Below are 23,024 nucleotides of genomic sequence, written 5' to 3' on the forward strand. Positions count from 1 at the left end.
TATGCTGAAGATTAGCTTATATGTATATTTGTTTTAAACTCATCTGAGTTTTTTTTTTTTTTTTGCTTGGTGACTCTGAAATGGGACTTTAAAATATATTTGTTTTTGAGATAGGTGAATACCGTAAAATATATGGGTAGTTTGGTGGAGCTGATAAAGTAAATAAACTCTCTAGACATCAGCAATGGGCTCCAGGTTTAGTAATCTGTGGAAATAAGCAATTACTCTTCATAATTATTTTTTGGTTAAGATTCTTTCTTTTAAATCCATTTGGTACAACTTGGGTCCTCTTCAACAACATATGTTTTGCTATCTGGATACCAAGGTAATTGAAAATTATAAAGATGATTTAAAAGGGTGTTGGAAAGTGACCATTTTGCAAGGTCATTGTGACCATAAATTCTAAGACAAAATCCTTGTGTTTGAGAATATTAGAGAAATGGAGGATAATCAGAGGTATTAAAACCTTTCCAATCTAGATTTGAGAAAATCGAAATTTTCGCTTTCAGAGTAGTTTCCTTATGATTAAATGTAGCTGAAGTGTGTGAAAATAAAGTTGTTGATTGTTAAAGATTATAGTTTATTTTTGTGATGAAGGTGTTATCATGTTATCCTTAGATTTTCAAATAACTCCACTGCAGGTGAAATTGTAGTGTCAGAACTTAGCAGAACTTAGTTCGCACAAGAAACCATGCTTATGTTGTAATAGTTTTTCATTGTATAATTAACCTTTGCAAAGGGTATTGGAGAAATTATATTTTGTTCCTGTTGATTACACTAACCATCTAATCAGTAAAAGTTTCCTTTAGTTTAAAATCATCACCTGAAGTCAGTGATTGGAATTTTGTGATTATGTCTAATGAGATGATGGAAAATGCAATTTATTTAAAAATTATTCATGAGAAGGTTTATTTTCTTAGTTTTTTCAAGTGAAGTATACAAACTGTGTAATTGTATGTTTTTAGAATGTGCCATAGAATAAAAAAAAAGAATAGGTACAGCAGGTGCTTACCTGTGCTAATAAGTAAAATTTGGCATTAGAGAAGAGAGTGATTGCACTCTTCTGTATATGAACAAATAAATAAAAAATAATAATGTTGGTGCTTTCACTATAAATTACTAGTAGTGGACAGAGGAAGTAATGATATTTTTCATACCAAATGATAATTTCTGATGAGTCAGTTTCTCCATTTAAAAGAAAATCAGAAGAATTACATTTAACCATACCAAATTAAGGTGTAAAATCTCTATGGCATATACCCTTTACCTGTCAAGAACCCCAACTTGTGTTAAAGGCAATAGGATGTACTTTGATGGTTAAAGTCAGCATTTTGCCATTTTTATTTTTCACTTAGATATTTTTATGTCCTTAAGTAATAACATAATATTTTTATTACGACAGATATCTGCATTCCAATAGTAGTTTAAACTTCGAAGGTCATGATATTATTTTAGTAGGCACATTAAACCTTTAGAAGTTTTCTGATATTCTAATCTCTTATAGAATGTATGTTATTAAATATAGTTAACACATATAAGACACACAGACACAAACACACAAAACACACAAAACACACACACACACACACACACACACACACACACACACACACACACATACACACACACACACACACATATATATATATATATATATATATATATATATATATATATATATATATATATATATATAAACGATATATGCATATCTTTATTGCCAGTTTGCTTTGCCTATGTCTTGGAACCTCTGCCGAATCCATTTAGATTGTCTTTGGTTTTGGTGAGCTACGGTATGAAGTTTTCTATTTTTCTCTAAGTTCCAATTGCTTTTCATAATTCTGTAGAAACTGATTATGGGGGAATTTTAATACCAGATTTAGTCCAGTTTTCCCTGTCGTTACTTTGAAAATGATAAAGCTTTCTTGAGAATCATTATCATACTTAGGCAGATGTGTTCATTATGTAGTCTTGAAAGTTTTGCACACTTGCCTCATTTTTAAAGAAGTAATTAAAAAAAATGCATTAAACAATTGTCACAAATTTAGTTACAGTGCTTTTCCAAACTTTCTTTGCCTCAAAATTCAAGATTAGTTTCGTGTATTACTGTTTATTCCAGAGAGCAAAAAATTGATGCTTCTTTCAGCTTACCTATGTAAGCATAAATCTTTGTTATTTGCTTTTTACAACAAGTTCCATTATTACGAACTGGAGACTGAAATACATGTACTTATGCATTCTTTAATCATATTACAAATACTTTTGCAAAGTTGTGACGCGTGTGATGGAAAGAAAACCTACCTGACAACTGAGTGATGGTAGTACTTAGAGTTGGAGTGGTGGTAGAAGGAGCTGAGGCTGTAGTTGATGCTTGAGTTGTAGTTGGAGCTGCTGCTGTTGTGGTTGTTGTTAGAGAAAGAGTTGTTGTGGTTAGAGTTGAGGATGTTGTGGTTTGAACTGGAGTTGATGTGGTTGGTGATGAAGTAGTTGGGGATAGTGATGGGGTTATGGTTGGCAATGGAGTTGTAGTTGCTGCAGGGGTAGATATGGTCAGTGATGGAGTTATTGTAGGTGCTGCAGGGGTAGATGTGGTCAGTGATGGAGTTTTTGTAGTTACTACAGGGGTACGTGTGGTTAGTGATGGAGTTGTCATAGTTGCTGCAGGGGTAGATGTGGTTAGTGATGGAGTTGTAGTTGCTACAGAAGTAGATGTGGTTAGAGATGGAGTTGTTGTAGTTGCTGCAGTGGTAGATGTGGTTAGAGATGGAGTTGTAGTTGCTACAGGTGTAGATGTGGTGAGTGATGGACTTGTCGTAGTTGCTGCAGGGGTAGATGTGGTTAGTGATGTAGTTGTAGTTGATGTAGGGGTAGATTTGGTTAGTGATGGTGTTGTCGTAGTTTCTGCAGGGGTTGTTGTGGTTAGAGATGGCGTTGTTGTAGTTGCTACAGGGTAGATGTGGTTAGTGATGGAGTTGTTGCAGTTACTGTAAGGGTTGTTGGGTTTAGAGGTGGAGTTGTCGTAGTTGCTGCAGGGGTAGTTGTGGTTAGTGATGGAGTTGTCGTAGTTTCTGTAGGGGTTGTTGTGAATAGAGATGGCGTTGTTGTAGTTGCTGCAGGGGTAGATGTGGTTAGTGATGCAGTTGTAGTTGCTGCGAGGGTAGATGTGGATAATGATGGAGTTGTCGTAGTTGCTGCAGGTGTAGATGTGGTTAGTGATGTAGTTATAGTTGCTGTGGGGGTAGATGTGGCTAGTGGTGGAGTTGTAGTTTCTGTGGGGTTGTTGTGGTTAGAGGTGGAGTTGTTGTAGTTGCTGCAGGGGTAGTTGTGGTTAGTGATGGAATTGTTGTAGTTTCTATAGGGGTTGTTGTGGTTAGAGATGACGTTGTCGTAATTGCTGCAGAGGTAGATGTGGTTAGTGATGCAGTTGTAGTTGCTGCGGGGGTAGATGTGGCTAGTGATGAAGTTGTCGTAGTTTCTGTAGGGGTTGTTGTGGTTAGAGATGGAGTTGTTGTAGTTGCTGCAGGGGTAGATGTGGCTAGTGATGAAGTTGTCGTAGTTTCTGTAGGGGTTGTTGTGGTTAGAGTTGGAGTTGTCGTAGTTGCTGCAGGGGTAGATGTGGTTAGTGATGGAGTTGTCGTAGTTTCTGTAGGGGTTGTTGTGGTTAGAGGTGGAGTTGTCGTAGTTACTGCAGGGGTAGTTGTGGTTAGTGATGGAGTTGTCGTAGTTTCTGTAGGTGTTGTTGTGGTTAGAGGTGGAGTTGTACTTGCTGCATTGGTAGTTGTGGTTAGTGATGGAATTGTTGTAGTTTCTGTAGGGGTAGTTGTGGTTAGTGATGGAATTGTTGTAGTTTCTGTAGGGGTAGTTGTGGTTAGTGATGGAGTTGTCGTAGTTTCTATAGGGGTTGTTGTGGTTAGAGATGGAGTTGTCGTAGTTGCTGCAGGGGTAGATGTGGCTAGTGATGAAGTTGTCGTAGTTTCTGTAGGGGTTGTTGTGGTTAGAGATGGAGTTGTTGTAGTTGCTGCAGGGTAGATGTGGCTAGTGATGAAGTTGTCGTAGTTTCTGAGGGGTTGTTGTGGTTAGAGCTGGAGTTGTCGTAGTTGCTGCAGGGGTAGATGTGGTTAGTGATGGAGTTGTCGTAGTTTCTGTAGGGGTTGTTGTGGTTAGAGAGGTGGAGTTGTCGTAGTTACTGCAGGGGTAGTTGTGGTTAGTGATGGAGTTGTCGTAGTTTCTGTAGGTGTTGTTGTGGTTAGAGGTGGAGTTGTACTTGCTGCATTGGTAGTTGTGGTTAGTGATGGAATTGTTGTAGTTTCTGTAGGGGTAGTTGTGGTTAGTGATGGAGTTGTCGTAGTTTCTGTAGGGGTTGTTGTGAATAGAGTTGGCGTTGTTGTAGTTGCTGCAGGGGTAGATGTGGTTAGTGATGCAGTTGTAGTTGCTGCGAGGGTAGATGTGGCTAATGATGTAGTTGTCATAGTTGCTGCAGGGGTAGATGTGGTTAGTGATGGAGTTGTCGTAGTTGCTGCAGGCGTAGATGTGGCTAATGATGGAGTTGTCGTAGTTGCTGCAGGTGTAGATGTGGTTAGTGATGTAGTTATAGTTGCTGTGGGGGTAGATGTGGCTAGTGATGGAGTTGTAGTTTCTGTAGGGGTTGTTGTGGTTAGAGGTGGAGTTGTTGTAGTTGCTGCAGGGGTAGTTGTGGTTAGTGGTGGAATTGTTGCAGTTTCTGTAGGGGTTGTTGTGGTTAGAGATGACGTTGTCGTAGTTGCTGCAGAGGTAGATGTGGTTAGTGATGCAGTTGTAGTTGCTGCGGGGGTAGATGTGGCTAGTGATGAAGTTGTCGTAGTTTCTGTAGGGGTTGTTGTGGTTAGAGATGGAGTTGTCGTAGTTGCTGCAGGGGTAGATGTGGCTAGTGATGGTGTTGTCTTAGTTTCTGCAGGGATTGTTGTGGTTAGAGATGGAGTTGTTGTAGTTGCTGCAGATGTAGTTGTGGATAGTGATGGAGTTGTAGTTTCTGTAGGGGTTGTTGTGGTTAGAGGTGGAGTTGTAGTTTCTGTAGGGGTTGTTGTGGTTAGAGGTGGAGTTGTTGTAGTTGCTGCAGGGGTAGATGTGGTTACTGATGGAGTTGTCATAGTTTCTGTAGGGGTTGTTGTGGTTAGAGGTGGCGTTGTTGTAGTTGCTGCAGGGGTAGTTGTGGTTAGTGATGGAGTTGTCGTAGTTTCTGTAGGGGTTGTTGTGGTTAGAGGTGGCGTTGTTGTAGTTGCTGTATGGGTAGTTTTGGTTAGAGATGGAGTTGTCGTAGTTTCTGTAGGGGTTGTTGTGGTTAAAGGTGGAGTTGTTGTTGTTTCTGTAGGGGTTGTGGTTAGAGGTGGAGTTGTTGTAGTTGCTGCAGGGGTAGATGTGGTTACTGATGGAGTTGTCATAGTTTCTGTAGGGGTTGTTGTGGTTAGAGGTGGCGTTGTTGTAGTTGCTGCAGGGGTAGTTGTGGTTAGTGATGGAGTTGTTGTAGTTTCTGTAGGGGTTGTTGTGGTTAGAGGTGGCGTTGTTGTAGTTGCTGCAGGGGTAGATGTGGTTAGATGTGGAGTTGTCGTAGTTGCTGCAGGGGTAGATTTGGTTAGTGATGAAGTTGTAGTTTCTGTAGGGGTTATTGTGGTTAGAGATGGCGTTGTCGTAGTTTCTGTAGGGGTAGTTGTGGTTATTGATGGAATTGTTGTAGTTTCTGTAGGGGTTGTGGTTGTTAGAGATGGCATTGTCATAGTTGCTGCAGGGGTAGATGTGGTTAGTGATGCAGTTGTAGTTGCTGCGGGGTAGATGTAGCTAGTGATGGAGTTGTCGTAGTTTCTGCAGGGGTTGTTGTGGTTAGAGATGGCGTTGTCGTAGTTGCTGCAGGGGTAGATGTGGTTAGTGCTGCAGTTGTAGTTGCTGCAGGGGTAGATGTGGTTAGTGATGGAGTTGAAATAGTTTCTGTAGGGGTTGTTGTGGTTAGAGATGAAGTTGTCGTAGTTGTTGCAGGGGTAGATATGGTTAGTGATGGAGTTGTCATTGTTTCTGAAGGGGTTGTTGTGGTTAGAGGTGGAGTTGTCATAGTTGCTGCCAGGGGAGATGTGGTTAGTGATGGAGTTGTTGTAGTTTCTGTAGGGGTTGTGGTTAGAGGTGGAGTTGTTGTAGCTGCTGCAGGGGTAGTTGTGGTTAGTGATGGAGTTGTCGTAGTTTCTGTAGGTGTTGTTGTGGTTAGAGGTGGAGTTGTACTTGCTGCATTGGTAGTTGTGGTTAGTGATGGAATTGTTGTAGTTTCTGTAGGGGTTGTTGTGGTTAGAGATGGCGTTGTCGTAGTTGCTGCAGGGGTAGATGTGGCTAGTGATGGTGTTGTCTTAGTTTCTGTAGGGGTTGTTGTGGTTAGAGATGGAGTTGTTGTAGTCGCTGCAGGGGTAGTTGTGGTTAGTGATGGAGTTGTCGTAGTTTCTGTAGGGGTTGTTGTGGTTAGAGGTGGAGTTGTTGTAGTTAGAGGTGGAGTTGTTGTAGTTTCTGTAAGGGTTGTTGTTGTTAGAGGTGGAGTTGTTGTAGTTGCTGCAGGGATAGATGTGGTTACTGATGGAGTTGTCATAGTTTCTGTAGGGGTTGTTGTGGTTAGAGGTGGCATTGTTGTAGTTGCTGCAGGGGTAGTTGTGGTTAGTGATGGAGTTGTCGTAGTTTCTGTAGGGGTTGTTGTGGTTAGAGGTGGCGTTGTTGAAGTTGCTGCATGGGTAGTTGTGGTTAGTGATGGAGTTGTTGTAGTTTCTGTAGGGGTAGATGTGGTTAGAGGTGGAGTTGTCGTAGTTGCTGCATGGGTTGATGTGGTTAGAGATGGAGTTGTCGTAGTTTCTGTAGGGGTTATTATGGTTAGAGATGGCGTTGTCGTAGTTGCTGCAGGGGTAGTTGTGGTTAGTGATGGAGTTGTCGTAGTTTCTGTAGGGGTTGTTGTGGTTAGAGGTGAAGTTGTAGTTTCTGTAGGGGTTGTTGTGGTTAGAGGTGGCGTTGTTGTAGTTGTTGCAGGGGTAGATGTGGTTAGTGATGGAGTTGTCATAGTTTCTGTAGGGGTTATTGTGGTTAGAGATGGCGTTGTCGTAGTTGCTGCAGCGGTAGATGTGGTTAGTGATGGAATTGTTGTAGTTTCTGGAGGGGTTGTTGTGGTTAGAGGTGGCGTTGTTGTAGTTGCTGCAGGGGTAGATGTGGTTAGTGATGGAATTGTTGTAGTTTCTGTAGGGGTTGTTGTGGTTAGAGGTGGACTTGTAGTTGCTACAGGGGTAAATGTGGTTAGTGATGCAGTTGTAGTTGCTATGGGGGTAGATGTGGCTAGTGATGGAGTTGTCGTAGTTGCTGCAGGGGTAGATGTGGTTAGTGATGTATTTGTAGTTGCTGCAGGGGTAGATGTGGTTAGTGATGGAGTTGTCATAGTTTCTGTATTGGTTGTTGTGGTTAGAGGTGGCGTTGTCGTAGTTGCTGCAGGGGTAGATGTGGTCAGTGATGTAGTTGTAGTTGCTGCTGGCGTAGATGTGGTTAGTGATGGAGTTGTAGTTCCTGTAGGGGTTGTTGTGGGTGGAGGTGGAGTTGTTGTTGCTGCAGGGGTAGTTGTGGTCAGTGATGGAGTTGTCGTAGTTTCTGTAGGGGTTGTTGTGGTTAGAGATGGCGTTGTTGTAGTTGCTGCAGGGGTAGATGTGGTTAGTGATGTAGTTGTTGCTGCAGGGGTTAATGAGGCTAGTGGTGGAGTTGTCGTAGTTGCTGCAAGGGTAGATGTGGTTAGTGATGTAGTTGTAGTTGCTGCAGTGGTAGATGTGGCTAGTGATGGAGTTGTCTTAGTTTCTTTAGGGGTTGTTGTGGTTGGAGGTGTAGTTGTTGTAGTTGCTGCAGGGGTAGATGTGGTCAGTGATGTAGACGTAGTTGCTGCAGGGGTAGATGTGATTAGTGATGGAGTTGTAGTTGCTGCAGGGGTAGATGTGGCTAGTGATGGAGTTGTTGTAGTTTCTGTAAGGGTTGTTGTGGTTAGAGGTGGAGTTGTTGTAGTTGCTGCAGGGGTAGATGTGGTCAGTGATGTAGTCGTAGTTGCTGCAGGGGTAGATGTGGTTAGTGATGGAGTTGTTGTAGTTGCTGCAAGGGTAGATGTGGCTAGTGATGGAGTTGTCACAGTTTCTGTAGGGGTTGTTGTGGTTAAAGGTGGAACTGTCGTAGTTGCTGCAGGGGTAGATGTCAGTGATGTAGTCATAGCTGCTGCAGGGGTAGATGTGGTTAGTGATGTAGTTGTTGTAGTTGCTGCAGGGGTAGATGTGGTTAGTGATGGAGTTGTCGTAGTTTCTGCAGGGGTTGTTGTGGTTAGAGATGGCGTTGTTGTAGTTGCTGCAGGAGTAGAGGTGGTTAGTGATGGAGTTGTCGTAGTTTCTTTAGGGGTTGTTGTGGTTAGAGGTGGAGCTGTCGTAGTTGCTTCAGGGGTAGTTGTGGTTAGTGATGGAGTTGTCTTAGTTTCTGCAGGGATTGTTGTGGTTAGAGATGGAATTGTCGTAGTTGCTGCAGGGGTAGATATGGTTAGTGATGGAGTTGTCGTAGTTTCTGCAGTCGTTGTCATAGTCGGTGATGGAGTTGTGGTAGATGCTCCTGTGAAAATAAATGGCATATAGGGGAAAGGAGACCTTTATTGCTGTTTTGATTTTTTATATTATCTCAGAAATTTTACTAAATTTTATATAATTGGTGCTTCCATAAAATATAAACTATAATTTGAATGACATTAAAATGTTTATGGATGAAGTTTAAATTTAAAATGAGTCAAGCTAAAATTATGCTAACATTGCCCTTAATGAAATTTAGACATTATTTATTTTAATCTTTCTGCCTCAACCTTCTTAATCTTTTTCTTGGTAAATTCCTTTTCATTTTAACAGAAGTATTTAAGGAAAAAATTACAGAACTCATTGATCTTTATTAAAGTGGAAAAGGAGCTTTGTAGCAAATTTCTGACTTTTGCAAGTACTGGTTATTGGAGAAGAAGTAAAGTTTTATTCCTCAAATAATTTAGGGCATATTTAGAACATTTTTTTTTTATTTATATTTGACTCATATTTTGGGGACTGTTGCTATCCTGCTGATCAGACGTGTACTGGAACAGCTGAAATAAGATTACTTAGACTTTGTTCTGGCATAAGATCTTTATATAGACACTTGTAAGAAATGAGTGTGGGGCCACTGGTAGTGTCTACTGACAATCAGAAAGTTACACAATTACAAATATACATTATTTCATACTATTTGCGGTTGCCTAGACATTCTTGCTTATTATCTTGCCCCTCTGGCCGTATTGCCAGAATAGGCAGGAAACAGAGCTTTGTATATTGTTTTTTGTTTTGTTTTTGCCAGAATTTGACTAATACACTTAGTTCTAACAGACTCTGAAGCAGACATTATTTTATTATTAATTTTTGACAAAATGATCAGGAGGTATTTCACACTGCATTGGAAGGCCTGTCTGGGTGCCTTTTCAAGGGCAGAACCCATGCGGATTTACTTGGGACACATCCTATGACCTGGGACATGTGGTCCCCAGAACCTCTGTAAAATTGGAAACTATGGGAAAATTACTTTTGAAAGACAATTTTTAAGAAAGCCTCAAAGGAAATGTGTTAGGAAATGCTCTGGAAGATACATTAATAACTTAGTTATTTTGATATTTATTCTTGATTTCTTCTCTTGGGTGAAACCATTCCTTGAGGTTGATTTATATGTATTTACACTGTTGAATTAAAATTTCGAAATGAACTATTTCTGTCAATAGTTTTTTTACTCTTTTTTGTAGGCTAAGAATTTGTAATTTCATTACCTGTTGACGCTTGTCCTTCCAGTTCTTTGACAAGTCCAGATATCGTGGAGGTAGCGTTGTCGATTTTGGCTGCCAAAGACTCATCTGTAATATTAGCTATTTCTCCACTCTCCAACTTCACAACTACTTCTGAGAGCAAGTTAGTCATGCATTGAGCCTCGTCAGGTGAAGTGCTTGTTTGTGCATTGATGAAGTAATCAACTAAAGTGCTGATGACCTCTGCAATGGAGCCTGTGACAGAATCTTGCACACCACAGTATGGTGATATTGTCAGGTTTCCAGAAACTGATGTATCTATGTTGTACGTCAAGGCATTCCTTTTATGCCTCTTCCCTGATTGGCCTCTCAGTCTCGCAGCCAATCTCCGTAATAGGTCTAAGGATCTCCTCAAAATTGTGAGCAGCCTCTGTGCATCTGGAAACCAAATGGAGGCAAAAGCAATTAAGTGGAGGAGTCAGTTGATGAACTGGTTCATTTCCAAAGAATTGGAGCTACTGAGCCAAAAGTCTATGTAGATATGTATAAGATTAGCTTATATGTATATTTGTTTTAAACTCATCTGAGCTTTTTTTTTTTTTTTTTGCTTGGTGACTCTGAAATGGGACTTTGAAATGTATTTGTTTTTGAGATAGGTGAATACTGTAAAATATATGGGTAGTTTGGTGGAGCTGATAAGGTAAATAAACTTACTAGACATCAGCAACGGGCTCCAGATTTAGTAAACCTGGGAAACAGGCAATTACTCTTCATAATTAATTTTTGGTTAAGATTCTTTCTTTTAAATCCATTTAGTACAACATGCGGCCTCCTCAACAACATATGTTTTGACATCTGGACACCAAGGTAATTTAAATTATTTAAAAGGGTGTTGGAAACTGACTATTTTGCAAGGTCATTGTGACCATAAATTCTAAGACAAAATCCTTGTGTTTGAGAATATTAGAGAAAATGGAGGATAAACAGAGGGTATTAAAACCTTTCCAATCTAGATTTGAGAAAATCGAAATGTTCGATTTCAGAGTACTTTCCTTAGGATTAAATGTAGATGAAATGTGTGAAAGTAAAGTTGTTAATTTCTAAAGATTACTATTTCTTTCTTTGATGAAGTTGTTATGATGTTGTCCTTAGATTTTCAAATAACTCCACTGCAGGTGAAATTGCAGTGTCAGAACTTTGCAGAACTTAGTTCGCACAAGAAACCATGCTTATGTTATAATTAACCTTTGCAAAGGGTATTGGAGAAATTATATTTGGTTCCTGTTGATTACACTAACCATGTAATCAGTAAATGCTTCCCTTAGTTTAAAATCTCCACCTGAAATCAGTGATTGGAATTTTGTGATTATGTCTAATGAGATGATGGAAAATACAATGTATTTAAAAATTATTCGGGACAAGTGTCAGTATTTATTTCAACGTTTATTCTCTTAGTTTTTTCAAGTGAAGTATACAAACTGTGTAATGGTTATGTTTTTAGATGCCATAGAATAAAAAAAGAATGGGTACAGCAGGTACAGGTACTTACCTGTGCTAATAAGTAAAATTTGACATAAGGAAAGAGAGTGATTGCAGTTTTCTGTATATGAATAAATAGATAAAAAATAATAATGTTGGTGCTTTCACTATAAATTACTTTGTAGTGGACAGAGGAAGTAATGATATTTGCCCTACCAGATGATAATTTCTGATGAGTCAGTTTCTCCATTTAAAAGAAAATCAGAATTACATTTAATCGTTATCAAATTAAGTTATAAAATCTCTATGGTATATACCGTTTACCTGTCAAGAACCCCATCTTGTGTTGAAGTCAATAGGAGGTACTTTGAGGGTAAAAGTCAGTATTTTTCCATTTTTATTTTTCACTTAGATATTTTTGTGTCCTTAAATAAGAACATATTTTTATTACAACAGATATCTGCATTCCAATAGTAGTTTAAACTTGGAAGGTCATGATATTATTTTAGTAGGCAAATTAAACTTTTAGAAGTTTTCTTGATATTTTAATCTCTTGTAGAATGTATGTTATTAAATACAGTTAGCACATATAAAACACACACAATACATTCACATACACTTATATGTATGTATATATATATATATATATATATATATATATATATATATATATATATATATATATATATATATATATATATAATCAAACGATGCATATTTTTATTATCTTTATTGCCAGTTTCCTTTGCCTATGTCTTGGAACCTCTGCCGAATCCATTTAGATTGTCTTTGATTTTGGTAAGCTGCGGTATGAAGTTTTCTATTTTCTCTGTAAGATCTAATTGCTTTTCATAATCCTGTAGAAACTGATTATGGGGGAATTCTAATACCAGATTTAGCCCAGTTTTCCCTGTCTGTTACTTTGAAAATGATCAGGCCTTTATTGAGAATCATTATCATACTTAGGCAGATGTATTCATTATATCGTCTTGAAAGTTTTGCACACTTGCCTCATTATTACAGAAGCAATTAAAAATTGCATTAAACAACTGTCACAATTTCAGTTACAGTGCTTTTCGAAAATTCTGTGCCTCAAAATTCAAGATTAGTTTCGTGTATTACTGTTTATTCTAGAGAGCAAAAAATTGATGCTTCTTTCAGCTTACCTATGTAAGCATAGATCTGTCTTATTTGCATTTTAGCAAGTTCCATTATTACGAAATGAAGACTGAAATATATATATAATTACACAGTCTGTAATCACATTGCAGAGTATCGAAAAATTGTGACGCATGCGATGGGAAGAAAACCTACCTGACAACTCAGTGATTGTAGAAGTTGGAGCTGAAGTGGTTGTGGAAGGAGCTGAGACTGTGGTTGATGCTTGAGTTATAGTTGGAGCTACTGCTGTTGTGGTTGGTGTACGAGAAAGGGTTGTTGTGGTTAGAGTTGAGGATGTTGTGGTCTGAACTGGAGTTGATGTGGTTGGTGATGAAGTAGGTGTGGTTAGTGATGGAGTTATGTTTGGCAAAGGAGTTGTGGTTGCTGCAGGGGTTGTTGTGGTTGGAGATGGAGGTGTCGTAGTTGCTGCAGGGGCTCTGGTTGAAGGTAGAGTTGTGGTTGCTGCCAGGGTTGTTGTGGTTAGAGATGGAGTTGTTGTGGTTGGTGATGAAGTAGGTGTGGTTAGTGTGGAGTTATGTTTGTGGTTGTGGTTGCTGCAGGGGTTGTTGTGGTTGGAGATGGAGGTGTTAGTTGATGGGGCTCTGTTGAAGGTAGAGAGTTGTGGTTGCTGCCAGGGTTGTTGTGTTTAGAGATGGAGTTGTTGTGGTTGCTGCAGGGGTAGTGGTTGGAGATAGAGTTGTGGTGGTTGCTGCAGGGTTTGTGGTTGGAGATGGAGTTGTTGTGGTTGCTGAAGGGGTTGTTGTGGTTGGAGATGGAGTTGTTGTAGTTTGAGATGGAATTGTTGTGGTTGCTGCAGGGGTTGTGGTTGGAGATAGAGTTGTTGTAATTGCTGTAGGGGTTGCTGTGGTTGGAGATGGAGTTGTTGTGGTTGCTGCAGGGGTTGTTGTGTTTGGAGATGGAGTTGTTGTGGTTGCTGCAGGGGTTGTAGTTGGAGATGGAGTTGTTGTTGCTGCAGGTGTTGTGGTTGGAGATGGAGATGTGGTTGCTGCAGGGGTTCTTGTTGGAGATGGAGTGGTTGTGGTTGGTGCAGGGGTTGTGGTTGGAGGTGGAGTTGTTGTTGCTGCACGGGTTGTGGTTGGAGATGGAGTTGTGGTTGGAGATGGAGTTGTGGTGGTTGCTGCAGGGGTTGTTGTGGTTGGAGAGGTAGTTATTTTGGTTGCTGCAGGGGTTGTGGATAGAGATGGAGTTGTTGTGGTTGCTGCAGGGGTTGTTTTGGTTGGAGATGGAGTTGTTGTGGTTGGAGATGGAGTTGTTATAGTTGCTGCAGGGGTTGTGGTTAGAGATGGAGTTGTGGTTGCTGCAAGGCTTCTTGTTGGAGATGGAGTGGTTGTGGTTGCTGGAGGGGTTGTGGTTGGAGGTGGAGTTGTTGTTGCTGCTGGGGTTGTAGTTGGAGTTGTGGTTGCTACAGGGGTTCTTGTTGGAGATGGAGTTGTGGTGGTTGATGCAGGTTTTTTTTTGGTTGCTGCAGGGGTTGTGGTTGGAGATGGAGTTGTTGTGGTTGTTGCAAGGGTTGTTTTGGTTGGAGATGGAGTTTTTGCGGTTGGAGATGGAGTTGTTATGGTTTCGGGGGTGGTTGTGGTTAGAGATGGAGTTGTTGTTGCTGCAGAGGTTGTGGTTGGAGATGGCGTTTTGGTGGTTGCTGCTGGGGTTGTTGTGGTTAGAGATGGAGTTGTGGTTGGAGATGGAATTTTTGTGGTTGATGCAGGGATTGTTGTGGTTGGAGATGGAGTTGTGGTTGTTGGAAGGGTTGTGGTTGAAGATGGAGTTGTTGTGGTTGAGGCAGGGGTTGTTATAACTGGAGATAGAGTTGTCATAGTTGCTGCAGGGGTTGTTGTCGTTGGAGATGTTGTTGTGATTGCTGTAGGGGTTGTGGTTGAAGATGGATTTGTTGTGGTTGCAGCAGGGGTTGTTGTGGTTGGAGATTGAGTTGTGTTTGCTGCAGGGGTTGTGGTTGGAGATGGAGTTTTTGTGATTGCTGCAGGGGTTGTGGTTGTAGATTGAGTTGTGGTTGGGGATGGAGATGATGTGGTTGCTAAATGGGTTGTTGTGGTTGGAGATGGAGTTGTCATAGTTGCTGCACGGGTTGTTGTGGTTGGAGATGGTGTTATGGTTGCTGCAGGGGTTGTGGTTGGAGATGAAGTTGTGGTTGCTGCAGGGGTTGTTGTGGCTGGAGATGGAGTTGTTGTGGTTGCTGCAGTGGATGTTGTTGGAGATGGAGTTGAAGTTACTGCAGGCGTTGTTATGGTTAGAGATGGAGTCTTAGTTGTTGCAGGGGTACTGGTTGGTGATGCAGTTGTTGTGGTTACTGCAGGGGTTGTTGTGGTTGGAGATGGAGTTGTTGTGGCTGCTGCAGTGGTAGTGGTTGGGGATGGAGTTATTGTGGTTGCTGAAGGGGTTGTTATGATTGGAGATGGAGTTGTTGTGGTTGGAGATAAAGTTATTGTGGTTGCTGCATGGGTTGTGGTTGGAGATGGAGTTGTAGTTGCTGCAGGGGTTGTTGCAGTTGGAGATGGAGTTGTTTTGGCTGCTGCAGTGGTTGTGGTTGGAGATGGAGTTGTAGTTGCTGGAGGGGTTGTGGTTGGAGATGGAGTTGCTGGGGTTGTGATTGGAGATGAAGTTGTGGTTTCTGCAGGGGTTGTGGTTGGAGATGGAGTTATTGAGGTTGCTGCAGGGTTTGTGGTTGGAGATGGAGTTATGGTTCCTGCAGGGGTTGTGGTTGGAGATGGAGTTGTTGAGGTTGCTGCAGATGTTGTGGTTGGAGATGAAGTTGTTGTGGTTGCTGCAGGGGCAGTGGTTGGAGATGGAGTGGTTGAGGTTGCTGAAGGGGTTGTGGTTGGAGATGAAGTTGTTTTGGTTGCTGCAGGGGTTGTGGTTGGAGATGGAGTTGTCATAGCTGCTGCAGGGGTTGTTGTGGTTAGAGATGGAGTAGTTGTGGTTGCTACAGGTGTTATGGTTGGAGGTGAAGTTGTTGTGGTTGCTGCAGGGGCAATGGTTGTAGATGGAGTTGTTGTGGTTGCTGAAGGGGTTGCAGTTGGAGGTGAAGTTGTTGTGGTTGCTGCAGGGGTTGTGGTTGGAGAAGGAGTTGTTGTAGTTGCTGCAGGGGTTGTTGTGGTTGGAGATGGAGTTGTTGTGGCTGCTGGAGGGGTTGTGGTTGGAGATGGAGTTGTAGTTGCTGGAGGGGTTGTGGTTGGAGATGGAGTTGCTGGGGTTGTGATTGGAGATGAAGTTGTGGTTTCTGCAGGGGTTGTGGTTGGAGATGGAGTTATTGAGGTTGCTGCAGGGGTTGTGGTTGGAGATGGAGTTATGGTTCCTGCAGGGGTTGTGGTTGGAGATGGAGTTGTTGAGGTTGCTGCAGGGACAGTGGTTGGAGATGGAGTGGTTGAGGTTGCTGAAGGGGTTGTGGTTGGAGATGAAGTTGTTTTGGTTGCTGCAGGGGTTGTGGTTGGAGATGGAGTTGTCATAGCTGCTGCAGGGGTTGTTGTGGTTAGAGATGGAGTAGTTGTGGTTGCTACAGGTGTTATGGTTGGAGGTGAAGTTGTTGTGGTTGCTGCAGGGGCAATGGTTGTAGATGGAGTTGTTGTGGTTGCTGAAGGGGTTGCAGTTGGAGGTGAAGTTGTTGTGGTTGCTGCAGGGGTTGTGGTTGGAGAAGGAGTTGTTGTAGTTTCTGCAGGGGTTGTTGTGGTTGGAGATGGAGTTGTTGTGGCTGCTGCAGTGGTTGTAGTTGGAGATGGAGTTGTTGTGGTTGATTTTGGGGTTGTGATTGGAGATGGTGTGGTTTTGCAGGGGTTGTGGTTGGAGATGTTGTGGTTGCTGTAGGGGTTGTGGTTGGAGATGAAGTTGTGGTGGTTCCTGCAGGGGTTGTGGTTGGTGATGGAGTTGTTGAGGTTGCTGCAGGTGTTGTGGTTAGAGATGAAGTTGTTGTGGTTGCTGCAGGTGGTGTTGTGGTTGGAGATGAAGTTGTTGTGGTTGCTGCAGGGGCAGTGGTTGGAGTTGGAGTGGTTGTGGTTGCTGAAGGGGTTGTGGTTGGAGATGAAGTTGTTGTGGTTGCTGGAGGGGTTGTGATTGGAGATGTAGTTGTCATAGTTGCTGCAGGTGTTGTTGTGGTTAGAGATGGAGTTGTTGTGGTTGCTGCAGGTGTTGTGGTTGGAGATGGAGTTGTGGTTGTGGTAGGGGTTGTGGTTGTAGATAGAGTTGCTGTGGTTGCTGCAGGGTTGGGGTTATAGATGTTGTGGTTGCTGCGGGAATTGTGGTTGGAAATATAGTTGCTGTAATTGCTGCAGGGGTTGTGGTTGGAGATGGAGTTGTGGTTGCTGCAGGGGCACTGGTTGGAGATGGAGTTGTTGTAGTTGTTGCGGGAGTTGTGGTTGGAGATGAAGTTGTTGTAGTTGCTGCAGGGGCACTGGTTGGAGATGGAGTGGTTGTGGTTGCTGAAGGGGTTGTGGTTGGAGATAAAGTTGTTGTGGTTGCTGGAGGGGTTTTGGTTGGAGATGGAGTTGTAGTTGCTGCAGGGGTAGTGGTCGGAGATGCACTTGTTGCAGGTGTTGTGCTTGGAGATGAAGTTCTTGTGGATGCTGCAGTGGTTGTGGTTGGAGATGGAGTTTTTGTGGTTGCTGCAAGGGTTGTGGTTGGAGATGGAGTTCTTGTGGTTGGATATGGAGTTGTGGTTACTGCAAGGGTTGTGATTGGAGATGGAGTTGTTGTGGTTGGAGATGTAGTTGTTGTGGTTGCTGCAGGGGCAGTGGTTGGAGATGGAGTGGTTGTGGTTGCTGAAGGGATTGTGGTTGGAGATGAAGTTGTTGTGGTTGCTGCAGTGGTTGTGGTTGGAGATGGAGTTGTCATAGTTGCTGAAGGGGTTGTTATGATTGGAGATGGAGTTGTTGTGGTTGGAGATAAAGTTATTGTGGGTTTGCTGCATGGGTTGTGGTTGGAGATGGAGTTGTAGTTGCTGCAGGGTTGGGGATGCAGTTGGAGATGGAGCAGTGGTTGAAGTTGAGTGGTTGTGGTTATTTTGTGGTTGGAGATAAAGTTCTTGTGGTTGCTGCAGGTGTTGTGATTGTGGTTGGAGTTGCTGGAGTTGTTGTTGGTTGCTGGAGTTGTTGTGGTTGCTGGGTTGTGGTTGGAGATGGAGCTATTGTTGCTGGGGTTGTTGATTGGAGATGTTGTGGTTAGAGTTGTGGTTTCTGCAGGGGTTGTGGTTGGAGATGGAGTGCTGCAGGTGTTGTGATTGAAATGGGTTGCTGCAGGTGTTGTGGTTGTTGTAGTTGCTGAGGGGACTGGTTGGGGATGACATTGTTGTGGTTCCTGCAGGAGCAGTGGTTGAAGTTGTGGTTGTGGTTGTGCAGGTGTTGTGGTTGGAGATAAGTTGTTGTGGTTGGAGATGTTGAGATGGAGTTGTGGTTGTTGCATGTGTTGTGGTTGGAGATGAAGTTCTTGTGGTTGCTGCAGAGTTGTGGTTTGTGGTTGTTGGAGAGATTGCTGTGGGGGTTGTGGTTGGAGATGGAGTTGTTGTGGTTGGAGATGCTGCAGGTGTTGGGTAGGAGATAAAGTTGTTGTGGTTGGAGATGTTGTTGTGGTTGGAGGGGCAGTGGTTTGAGGTTGCTGAAGGGTTGTGGTTGGAGATGAAGTTCTTGTGGTTGTTGCAGGTGTTGTGGTTGTTTTGGTTGCTGCAGGGGTTGTGGTTGGAGATGGAGGGGTTGTGGTTGGAGATATAGTTGTTGTAATTGCTGCAGGGGTTGTTGTGGTTGGAGATGGAGTCGTTGTGGTTGCTGGAGGGTTGTGGTTGGATATGAAGTCGTGGTTGCTGGAGGGGTTGTGGTTGGAGATGGAGTCATGGTTGCTGCAGGTGTTGTAGTTGATGGAGTTTAGCAAGGGTTGTGGTTGGAGATGGAGTAGGGGTTGTGGTTGGAGATGGAGTCGGTGTGGTTGCTGAAGGGGTTGTGGTTGCTGCAGTTGTGGTTTCTGCATGTGTTGTGTTTATGGTTGGATAGATTTTTGTGGTTGGCAGTTGTTGTGGTTGGAGATGAAGTTCTTGTGTTTACTGCAGGGGTTGTGGTTGAGATTGCAGGGTTGCAGTGGTTGGAGATGGAGTTGTGGTTGCTTGTGGTTGCTGAAGGTTGTTGCTGCAGGGTTGTTTTGGTTGGATATGAAGTTTGGTTGCTGCAGGGTTGTGGTTTGAGATTTTTGTGGTTGCTGCAGGAGTTGTGGTTGGAGATGCAGCTGCAGGTGTTGTGGTTGTGGTTGGAGGTTGGAGATGGAGTTGTTTCTGCAGGGTTGTTGTAGTTGGAGATGGAGTTGTTTTAGTTGCTGGAGGTGTTGTGGTTGGAGATGGAGATGTTGTGGGTTGGAGATGTTGTTGGCTAGATGCAGTTGTTGCAGTTGTTTTAGTGGTTGGAGATGGAGTTCTTGTGGTTGCTGCAGTGGAGAGATGGAGTTGTGGTGGTTGCTGCAGGTGTGTTGTGGTTGGATATGGGTTGTGGTGGTTGCTGCAGGTGGTGTGGTTGTTGGTGGTTGGAGATCGGGAGTTGTTTGGTTGCTGGTTGGAGATGGAGTTGTTGTTTGGAGGGTTGTTGCAGGGATGGTTGTGGTTGGAGATGAGGTGGTTGCTGCAGGGTTTTTTGGTTTCTGCAGGGTTGTGGTTGGAGATGGAGTTGTGGTTGTTGTGGTTGCTGCAGATATTGTGGTTGTGGTTGGAGATGAAGTTTGTTTGTGGTTCCTGCAGGGTTGCTGGTTGGTGATGGAGTTGTTGCAGAAGGGGTTGCTGCACAGGGGTTGTGGTTAGAGCAATTGCTGCAAGTTGTTGTTGGTTGCTGCAGCAGGGTTGTGGTTGTGGTTGCTGCAGGTGTTGTGGTTGGAGATGGAGATGAAGTTGGAGATTGTTGTGTTTGCTGCAGGGGTAGATGGAGTTGCTGTGGTTGCTGGAGGTGGTTGAGATGTTGTGGTTGGTGCAGGGGTTGGTTTGTATAGTTGCTGAAGGGGTTGTGGTTGGAGATAACTGCAGATGTTGTGGTTTGAGATGGAGTTTTGTGGTTGTTGTGGTTTGCTGGAGTTGCTGGGTTGCTTTGTGGTTGCTGAGATGGAGTGCTGCAGGGGTTAGTTGCTGCAGATGTTGTGGTTTGAGATGGAGTCTTTGTGGTTGCGGCAGGGGTTGTGGTTGTAGATGGAGTTGCTGTGGTTGCTGGAGGGGTTGTGGTTAGAGATGTTGTGGTTGCTGCAGGGGTTATGGTTGGAGATATAGTTGTAATTGCTGCAGGGGTTGTGGTTGGTGCAGGGGTTGTGGTTGGAGATTGAGTTGTTGTGGTTGCTGCAGGTGTTGTGGTTGGAGATAAAGTTGTTGTAGTTGCTGCAGGGGCACTGGTTGGAGATGTTGTTGTCGTTGCTGCAGGGGCAGTGGTTGGAAATTGATTGGTTGTGGTTGTAGCAGGTGTTGTGGTTGGAGATGAAGTTCTTGTGGTTGCTGCAGGTGTTGTGGTTGGAGATGGAGTTGTGGTTGCTGAAGGGGTTGTTGTGATTGGAGATGGAGTTGTTGCTGGAGGGTTGTGGTTGGAGATGTTGTGGTTGTTGTTGTTGCTGCAGGTGTTTGGCTGCAGGGGCAGTGGTTGGAGATGGAGTGGTTGGTGAGTTGCTGGTGTTGTGGTTTGTTGTGTTGCTGGAGATGAAGTTGGGGTTGTGGTTGGAGATATAGTTGTTGTAATTGCTGCAGTGGTTGTGGTTGGAGATGGAGTTGTCATAGTTGCTGCAAGGGGTTGTTGTGGTTAGTTGTGGTTGGAGATGTTGTGGTTGCTGCAGGTGTTGTAGTTTGAGATGGAGTCTTTGTGGTTGTGGTTGTTGTTGTGGAGGGGGTTGTGGTTGTAGATGGTTGTTGCTGTGCTTGGTTGTGGTTGGGGGTGTTTGTTAGAGATGTTGTGGTTGCTGCAGGGGGGTTATGGTTGGAGCAGCAGATGGTTGTTGTGGTTGGAGATGAAGTTCTTGTGTTTACTGCATGGGGGTTGTGGTTGGAGATGGGATGGAGTTGTGGTTGCTACATGGGTTGTTGTCGGAGATATGTTGTAATTGCTGCAGGGTTGTTTTGGTTGGGTGTTGTGGTTGGTTGTGGTTGGAGATAATGGAGTCGTTGTGGTTGCTGCAGGTGTTTGTTGGAGATGGAGTTGTGGTTGCTGCTGGTGTTGTTGTGGCTGGAGATGGGGCACTGGTTGGTTGAGGTTGGAGATGGAGTTGTTGTGGTTGCTGCAGTCGTTGTGGGCAGTGGTTGTGGTTGGAGATGGAGTGGTAGTTGCTGCATGGTGGTTGTTGCAGGTGCTTGTGGTTGTTGCAGGTGTTGTGGTTGGAGATGAAGTTCTTGTGGTTGCTGCAGGTGTTGTGGTTGGAGATGGAGTTGTGGTTGCTGAAGGGGTTGTTATGGTTGGAGATGGAGTTGTGGTTGCTACAGGGGTTGTGGTTGGAGATATAGTTGTTGGGTTGTTATAGCTGGAGATGGAGTTGCTGCAGGGGGGTTGTGGTTGGAGATGGAGTTGGAGATGCTTGGTTGCTGCAGGTGTTGTGGTTGGAGATGGAGTTGTTGTAGTTGCTGCAGGGGCACTGGTTGGAGATGGAGTTGTTGTGGTTGCTGGAGGGGTTGTGGTTGGAGATGGAGTTATTGTGGTTGCTGTAGGGGTTGTTGTGTTTAGTGATGGAGTTGTTGCTGCTCGGGTTATTGTGGGTAATGATGTAGTTGTGGTGGTTGCTGCAGGTGTTCTTGTGGTTAATGATGGAGTTGGCATAGTTACTGCAGGGGTTGTTGTGGTCAGTGATGTCGTTGTTGTGGTTGGTGATTGAGTTTTAGTTGTTGGAGTTGTGGATGTGGTTGGTGGTGGAGTGGTCACCGTTGTTGAGGGAGTTGAAGTAGAAACTGCTGTGAAAATAAATGATAAAATGTAAACAGGAGATAGTTATTGCAATTTATATCTTTCATGTTTCCTTTGTGATGTTTCTCATATTTAAAATGACTGGTAATTTGACTGGTAATTTACTGAAGTATAAGAAAGAGTTTAATGACACTAATAGTATTCCTAAAGAAATTATTAGTTTATTATATTTTAAATTAACTAAAGCTGAAAGAATATATTTGAATTTTTGAAACGTCTTTTGATAGATTCGTGGCATAAATACTCTTCTGTTTTACCAGTATACTTTAAAGTATTTTACATCTCTGTGTCAGCATTCTATGCTATTTTTCTGGCAAATCTCTGCATTTTAACAGAGTGTTGTAAGGGGGAAATGGTTTATAATTAAAAATGACTAATCTTCATGAAAGTGGAAGGAAGTTTGTGACAGGCTTTTTGTCTTTTTTTTTTTAATATTTTGGTGATTAATCTTCTTTTATATTTGTTCTTATATTATCTGAGTGAGAGATTTTTAAATGCAAAAATCTTTACTTTCAGGTTTTTTTCATAATTTTTCCTGAGGTAAAATGTGTTCATAAGTATTTTTACTTTGCAAATTTGAAATTTCCACTTTTGCTGGTAAAGCAGATTAATCTTACTGAGTATGAAAGTAGTTGGGACAGGTTTTTTGTCTGCTGGGGGAGCTGGTCACCAGTCAGCAAATATCCTGCTTTTCCTCAAATAATTCAGAGCCTGTTTTTTTCATTTACAAAATGTTAGAACTTCAGGTATTAATAGTAAGAATTATTACAGATAAGAATTATTGTCCTGTAGACAGCAAGAGGGTTTTACATGATAACTGTTAAGAACTCTTCAAAGGAAATTTGGGATAGGAAATTCTTATTAGAAGTATGTTGGTGATTAATCATTCTGATATTTGTTCTTTCTTTATCTGCATGAAAGATGTTTTCAAATGAACAACCTGTACTATTATATTAGTTTTGTTCATAATCCTTTCCTAAGGTCTTGTATGCACAGAAGTACTTTTTACATTTCAAAGTTGAAATTTCCATGTGAACTACTATAATTAGTCTGGCAAGGTTTGGAATCCCCTAACCTGTTGACAGTTGCTGTTCCAGTTCAGTGACAAGCTCAGACAGTTTTCCGATAGCGCTGTCGATTTCTGCTGCCAGAGATTCGTCTGTCCCAAGAGGTATGTCCCCACTCTCTGCCTTCTGAACAATTTCCTTGAGCAGACTAGTCATGCATTCAACCTCATCGGGCGAATTGCTCGCTTGTATGTTTTTGAAGTAAGTGACTAACATCTTGCTGATGTTTAGTATGGTGCCTGTGACTGAATCTTCCAGCCCACAGTATGGCGATATTGTTAAATTTCCAGGAATGGATGTATCGACATTGTAGGTCAAGACGTTCCTCCTTCGCCTTTGTTGTCCTGATTTTCCGCGCGCTACTTTAGCAAATCTCTGCAAAAGACCTCGTGCTGTCCTAACAGAGTTGAGTAACCTTTGAGTATCTGAAAAGTAACAGAAGGCAAAAGGAGGTGGATTGAGGACTAAACTGATGAATTGAGTCATTGTCAAAGCAGAAATATGGAACAGAAAGTTCAAGTAGACAAAACTCTTATGTACCTTAAAAACTGTTCTTATTTTGTGCTTTTTCTCTTGATAGAC

General features: G+C 42.7%; 6 protein-coding genes across 6 annotated transcripts; 1 reads left to right on the forward strand and 5 right to left on the reverse strand.

Annotated features, from left to right (window-relative positions):
* The first annotated feature begins 2,507 nt into the window (after nt 1-2,507).
* LOC136826352 (uncharacterized) lies at nt 2,508-4,029 on the forward strand. Its single transcript, XM_067083607.1, has 3 exons — nt 2,508-2,950; nt 3,007-3,254; nt 3,359-4,029. Exons 1-3 carry the CDS (start codon nt 2,508-2,510, stop codon nt 4,027-4,029), a joined length of 1,362 nt encoding a protein of 453 aa, XP_066939708.1.
* A 131-nt stretch (nt 4,030-4,160) lies between these two features.
* On the reverse strand, nt 4,161-8,897 carry LOC136826353 (mucin-2-like). Its single transcript, XM_067083608.1, has 2 exons — nt 5,784-8,897; nt 4,161-5,751 (listed from the first exon to the last, which is right to left on the reverse strand). The coding sequence occupies exons 1-2, from the start codon at nt 8,636-8,638 to the stop codon at nt 4,161-4,163; spliced, it is 4,446 nt and encodes a 1,481-aa protein (XP_066939709.1). The 5' UTR covers nt 8,639-8,897.
* Nucleotides 8,898-13,041: 4,144 nt separating this feature from the next.
* LOC136826354 (mucin-2-like) lies at nt 13,042-15,933 on the reverse strand. The gene has a single exon (XM_067083609.1). It carries the CDS (start codon nt 15,364-15,366, stop codon nt 13,042-13,044), a length of 2,325 nt encoding a protein of 774 aa, XP_066939710.1. The 5' UTR covers nt 15,367-15,933.
* Nucleotides 15,934-16,453: 520 nt separating this feature from the next.
* LOC136826355 (mucin-2-like) lies at nt 16,454-18,439 on the reverse strand. The gene has a single exon (XM_067083610.1). It carries the CDS (start codon nt 18,437-18,439, stop codon nt 16,580-16,582), a length of 1,860 nt encoding a protein of 619 aa, XP_066939711.1. The 3' UTR covers nt 16,454-16,579.
* Nucleotides 18,440-18,855: 416 nt separating this feature from the next.
* Nucleotides 18,856-20,202, reverse strand: LOC136826356 (mucin-2-like). Its single transcript, XM_067083611.1, has one exon. It carries the CDS (start codon nt 20,200-20,202, stop codon nt 18,856-18,858), a length of 1,347 nt encoding a protein of 448 aa, XP_066939712.1.
* A 192-nt stretch (nt 20,203-20,394) lies between these two features.
* On the reverse strand, nt 20,395-22,928 carry LOC136826357 (uncharacterized). Its single transcript, XM_067083613.1, has 2 exons — nt 22,451-22,928; nt 20,395-21,362 (listed from the first exon to the last, which is right to left on the reverse strand). Exons 1-2 carry the CDS (start codon nt 22,926-22,928, stop codon nt 20,395-20,397), a joined length of 1,446 nt encoding a protein of 481 aa, XP_066939714.1.
* Between the last annotated feature and the right edge of the window lie 96 nt (nt 22,929-23,024).

Source organism: Macrobrachium rosenbergii, chromosome 40, assembly GCF_040412425.1.
Source record: "Macrobrachium rosenbergii isolate ZJJX-2024 chromosome 40, ASM4041242v1, whole genome shotgun sequence".
NCBI classification, from domain to species: Eukaryota; Metazoa; Arthropoda; class Malacostraca; order Decapoda; family Palaemonidae; genus Macrobrachium; species Macrobrachium rosenbergii.

Excerpts from the sequence above, each read along its gene's own strand:
- LOC136826352 (XM_067083607.1), top strand. The coding sequence starts at position 2,508 with ATGGTTGGCAATGGAGTTGTAGTTGCTGCAGGGGTAGATATGGTCAGT. Across the intron at positions 2,951-3,006 it reads GTTGTTGTAGTTGCTACAGG|AGGTGGAGTTGTCGTAGTTG; the intron begins GTAGATGTGGTT and ends TGTTGGGTTTAG. Across the intron at positions 3,255-3,358 it reads GGGGGTAGATGTGGCTAGTG|GGGTTGTTGTGGTTAGAGAT; the intron begins GTGGAGTTGTAG and ends TAGTTTCTATAG.
- LOC136826353 (XM_067083608.1), bottom strand. The coding sequence starts at position 8,638 with ATGCCATTTATTTTCACAGGAGCATCTACCACAACTCCATCACCGACT. Across the intron at positions 5,752-5,783 it reads ACCCCGCAGCAACTACAACT|TATGACAATGCCATCTCTAA; the intron begins GCATCACTAACC and ends CCCTGCAGCAAC.
- LOC136826354 (XM_067083609.1), bottom strand. The coding sequence starts at position 15,366 with ATGACAACTCCATCTCCAACCACAACCCCTGCAGCAACCAAAACAACT.
- LOC136826355 (XM_067083610.1), bottom strand. The coding sequence starts at position 18,439 with ATGCAGAAACCACAACTGCAGCAACCACAACCCCTTCAGCAACCACAC.
- LOC136826356 (XM_067083611.1), bottom strand. The coding sequence starts at position 20,202 with ATGACAACTCCATCTCCAACCACAACCACTGCAGCAATTACAACAACT.
- LOC136826357 (XM_067083613.1), bottom strand. The coding sequence starts at position 22,928 with ATGACTCAATTCATCAGTTTAGTCCTCAATCCACCTCCTTTTGCCTTC. Across the intron at positions 21,363-22,450 it reads GGAACAGCAACTGTCAACAG|CAGTTTCTACTTCAACTCCC; the intron begins GTTAGGGGATTC and ends TTATTTTCACAG.